Source organism: Cynara cardunculus (assembly GCF_001531365.2).
Source record: "Cynara cardunculus var. scolymus isolate 2C chromosome LG 17, CcrdV1, whole genome shotgun sequence".
Taxonomy (NCBI): domain Eukaryota; kingdom Viridiplantae; phylum Streptophyta; class Magnoliopsida; order Asterales; family Asteraceae; genus Cynara; species Cynara cardunculus.
In genome coordinates, this window is record NC_037544.1 from 5220265 (window position 1) to 5225514 (window position 5250).

General features: G+C 35.0%; 1 protein-coding gene across 1 annotated transcript; it reads left to right on the plus strand.

The window, feature by feature from the left end:
* The first annotated feature begins 611 nt into the window (after nucleotides 1-611).
* LOC112500625 (2-hydroxyisoflavanone dehydratase-like) lies at nucleotides 612-1704 on the plus strand. The gene has a single exon (XM_025104147.1). It carries the CDS (start codon nucleotides 629-631, stop codon nucleotides 1541-1543), a length of 915 nt encoding a protein of 304 aa, XP_024959915.1. The 5' UTR covers nucleotides 612-628; the 3' UTR covers nucleotides 1544-1704.
* Nucleotides 1705-5250: the final 3546 nt, after the last annotated feature.

Consider the following 5250-nt stretch of genomic DNA (forward strand, 5'->3'; position numbering starts at 1 on the left):
CTCTAACCGGTTCCGGTTCCAATATCTCAAGAACCGCCGGTTCCGGTTCCTGTCAAAAAGGGCGGGTACCCGCCTATGCTCACCCCTGTCAGTTCACGAGAGACGATACCACCAACCACGACCCCTCCATTAGTTCGTGTGTGACATTTTGTTATAAAAATCAAAGAATTAAGAAGTCATTTAATCATTTTGTTACTCACTTAGTTGTGTTTTAGATACTAAGATTTCAACAGCAAGCTAATAAATCTGAAAATCTGGAATAGATAAGACAAGAAGCTGGAAAATCTGGAATAGACAAGACGAGAAGCTGAAAAATTTGGAATAGACAAGACGAGAAGCTGAAAATTGAAGGGGGAATCGGGACCAGAAACCCGACCCGAACTGACTCGATACCCGTGTGGTTTATCTAACATTAGCGGGTTTCGGGTTCCATAACCCCCCAATATAATTTATTAAAATAATAATAATTATTATATTATATGATTATATTGTGTTTTCCAATTTCTTTTGTGGTTGAAACTTGTCTCCATATGAATGTGTAACACATGCGACGTGCCAACCGCTTCAATCATCATTCAATTCTTTCTGAACCCCCATCTTCTTCCTCCACTCATCCCTCATCTCTTCAATGGCTTCCGCAACCAAAGTCGTCCATGAATTCCCCTTTTTCTTCAAGGTGTACGAAGACGGCCGGATCGAGCGCTTCCTCACCACCCCTCGTTTGCCACCCTCCACAGATCCCACCACCGGCGTTCAGTCCAAAGACGTCGTCATCTCATCCGATCTGGAAATCAAGTCCCGTATCTTTCTCCCAAAACTTAATCCTGAAGATCCACCAAAAAAACTTCCCCTCATCATCTACGTCCACGGCGGCGGATTCTGCATCGGATCACCGTTCAACGTCATCACACAGGGATTCCTGACGCCGTTAGTCTCCCAAATCCCCGCCGTCGTTATCGCCGTTGGATACAGACTCGCTCCGGAACACCCTCTCCCCACCGCCTACGACGACTGCTGGGCCACGTTCCAGTGGATCGACTCTCACGCAACCGGTTCAGGACCCGACCCATGGATCAACGAGTACGTGGACACAACTCGGGTTTTCTTGATGGGGGAGAGCGCCGGGGCGAATTTGGCCCAATACCTGGCGGTTCAAGCCGGAGTCAATAAAACCCGTTTGGGTATCCGTGGGTTGTTAGCGATTCACCCGTATTTCTCACAGAAAGAACCCGACAAGTTGATCCAGTACTTGTACCCGACTAGTTCCGGGTCGGATGATGAAGCAAAACTGAACCCACGTTCGGATCCGGATCTTGAGAAAATGGGTTGCTCCAATGTGCTGATAGTAGTTGCAGAAAAGGACTTTTTAAGACCAAGAGGGATGGATTATATGGAGGCATTAAAGAAGAGTAAATGGGAAGGGAAAGTGGAGTTTATGGAGAATGAAGGAGAAGGTCATTGCTTTCATCTCTTCAATCCATCATCTGAAAAGACCAAGGCTTTAGTTCAAGATTTGATTTCTCATGTCAACAAACTACTCTAGGGGCATTTTCGTCATTTTACATTCGTTTCGGAGATAAAAGTAAAAGAAATTAATGATTAATGAATGAGTATGATGATGATGATGATGATGAATTACTCCATGCATCAAGTGTAATTCAGGGTTGTTGAGATTAAAGGTGATTAAGAGTTCATATTTATTCTTACGCTTCTCTTATTAATTTTCATTTTCACACGATTCTTCGCCTATATATAAGATCAATGATAACCACAAGGGTGGTGTCTGATTGGTTTGAGTTTGGCTCCAAAGGTCAAGAGGTCTCAGGTTCAAATCCAAGAAGGAATAAAAATTCCCTTGTGGCCACGGAGGTTCAAATGCGGTAACTCCGAGCTATCTGCAAAGCAGGTGGTCGTTCTGGAATTAGTCGGCTCAGATAGCGGGTTGGATATCCAGGTTAATAAAAAAAGATAAATGATGCATTTGCAATGTTTGACAAGGGTGAAAGTGCCAAAGGTGAGTCGTGCTCACTCTATACAATGAGAGCATTACTATTTACATAAGTAATGTTGTGAGTTCATGCATTTATCATTGAGTTAGTTAAAATATGCATGATGCATTAATACAAGAATTGTATATTACTATGTTAGAGCACCTCCAACCGATCAGTAAAACTGTACGTTTGTCGGCCAAAACCCTCCAACCGGCCAGTAAAATAGCCGACAAAAACTCTATTTGTCATAAAGAACACCAAATATGGCTTGTACTATTTCACCTCCAACAAATCTTTGTGAGAGGAGGATTTTGTAGGGGAAGATTTTACATTGCGGTTAAAGAGGTTTTCTATTTTTAGTGTCAAAGGGCCATAGTTTAGTGTTTTTTGCAGGATAGTGTGCGTTCGAGTTGGTCTTATTTGACGTATTTAGATTTTTTTTTCGTAACTGAGTAATTGGCTAGCGTCATGCATCACAGGATCATGAATGACGTGAATTGATAAAGGAAAAGGTTAGACCTTAGAGTTTCTTTATTCAATATGTTGTTTCATATGATTTAGCATTCATGTTGTAGTATTTTAGGTATCTGAACCCATCATTTGTTGGGTTTAATTCTGATTTGGTCAAATTGGTGGCCAGATCTTTAGGGATGCACCACGTGTGCATGATGGAATTTGTGGAGTATGAGTCTTGAGGCAAAATAAATGGCACGAGCCAGTTTTTAGTTTTTTTTTAGTATAAATAGCTTAGCTTAGCTTTCTTTTATTCAGTTGTAAGTTCCTCGTTCAACTTTTCTTATCAGAAATAAAGTATCAAACATTTGCCCCAATTGTTTCTTCTTTTCGTTGTGTTGTTTTGGGTATATAGATCAAGATATCAGTTCTCTACATCATTTAATTTCCTTAAGTTTGTAAGCATGATTTTGTACTGTTTATGTTTAATCAATGTTATTATCTAAGCGTGAGGCACAAACGATGTGTCTGTTTAATCAATGTTAATACCTTGAATAGTCCCCTATAATATATATATATATATATATATATATATATATATAATCAAATGAGAACTAATTAGTTTGTGGTAACCGTGAGGTCCAATCTCAACCACAAATAAATAGATAAATTAGGAAATTTATATTTTGGTAATTTTGAATTAAAATTTTAATGTAATGACATTTTAGATATTTTAAAACTCTCCTCTCTTCTCTCTCCGTCCCCCGTCCTCCGGTGATACCACAGTGGTATCACAATGCATCTTATATGTGCTTAGATATCACAATGAGGTTGTTTGTGTGGTCGATCGGAGATATAATACAGTGGTATCACAATGCATCTTATATGTGCTTAGGTATCACACTGTGTTTTTTGTTTAACAGAGTCAATATTTTTTTTTCATTTTTTTATAACATCGACCGAAACAAAAAGAAAACAAAAGAAAACATTAAAATGCAGATGTATCTCGTTGCATTATGTAAGTACCTTCTAGTGTTCATAAAAGATACGATCTTATTTTATAAAGATAATAATTAAATTTTTTTTTTTTTTACTTTTGTATTCACGTGTGAATGTTAATTAGCAAATCATGGACGAGCTTGTGTGCCTTGGTCTCTTACTTCTATTTTGTTTTACAACACATTCACATGTGAGGGTTCACTAAAATGTTTATACACCCATGAAATGTTGCTCTTCTTCTCCATTACCTTCATCTTGTTTTACACTACATTCACTTGTGAATGGTCTTTAACAATTAATGGGAAAGATTATGTGTCTTCCTCATTTAATTTATTATGTTTTACAATACATTCACATGCGAATGTTCATTAATTAACTTTAGAATACATATGTGGTTTTCAATATTTAAGTTATTGTAGAAAATATATTTTTCGTGATTGTAATTTCTATACATTCTTCTCACAGAATATGTCCGTATGTCATACTTTATAAATTCACATGTGAATGTCACAAAAAATGTCTAAATTTCGAAAATATAGAGAATATCACAACCGGTTCAATTTCATTTTATTTGCAGAACATTTGAAAATACATAAAAGATATATTACTCGTCTGAATGAAAAAGAAAATGTTATTTTTAATAATTAATAGATTATTCATACTGTATGAAGAGTTGTCCGTTCTCATTTTGCTAGTTTTTTATACAATTTATTTAATTAAAATATTATTATATTTAAATTAATGTAGACTTAAAAAAAAAGCAAATTTATTGTAATTCATACGAAAATGAACAATACAAATTACTCCGATACCCATACGAAATAAAAAGTGACAACTGAATCATAATAATGAGATCGTACGAGATGGACACGTCACCAATAAATATCCCGTAACATGAAAACCACAAACTTTTCTATCTTTAAAAAGATACAAACGATCTAACAAACGTAAAGAAAAGAGCATCTTGAGCATGTGATAATAAAATGTGAGACGTTACATCCAATCACTTTCCATTTTCTTGGGGCCCACCGCTGGTGGACATACTCGGAGGCGGACTTTTTCAATGTAAATAACTCTTGAATTTGTTAGTAATTAATTAGGTTAGAAAAAAAAGTAGCTGTTACGTGTTAAAGTATTCCAATATATGTGTACGTCACGTAATCTTGAAATATATAGAAAAACTGTAAGTATTTTTATATCTAGATATGTAGATTTGGAGGTCGAGCAAGTGTTTATGCAAATGCATCAACGAATTTTGGGTTAAATAAGTATATTTTCGTATTAATATCGATAAAAAAAAACTACATAGAAATGGTATAAATTTGTTTTTATTTTATTTTTATATAATTTTTTATTTTTAATGAGACTAAAAAAGGTATAATGATTAGTCAAAAAAGTATAGGAGGAAAAACGAAATTATTGCAAAGGGTGTGGTTGTGTTCTGATATGGCAAAAGTTTGATATTTTTATCAAAAATAAATTATGGATTTTTTCTAGGTGGTCCTTGCATTTTTTTTTCCTTTCCAAAACCACGTTTATATATATATATATATATATATATATATATATATATTTATACTATATTATAAAGCATTTGGCTAAAACTCTTAAAAACTCTTAAAACTCTTAAACTCATTTATCCTTAAACGATTTCATCCCTATCCGATTTCATCCCATATTTGAATTCGTGTAACTAACTGCARATAAACACAATCAAATGCAGGATAAACATCTCATTTTAAATATAAAAAATCTAAAATATAATTAGTATAATCATTAAATTCTAATAGAATACTTAATTATTATC

Bases quoted from the DNA above. Each gene is read 5' to 3' on its own strand.
- LOC112500625 (XM_025104147.1), top strand. From the start codon at position 629: ATGGCTTCCGCAACCAAAGTCGTCCATGAATTCCCCTTTTTCTTCAAG.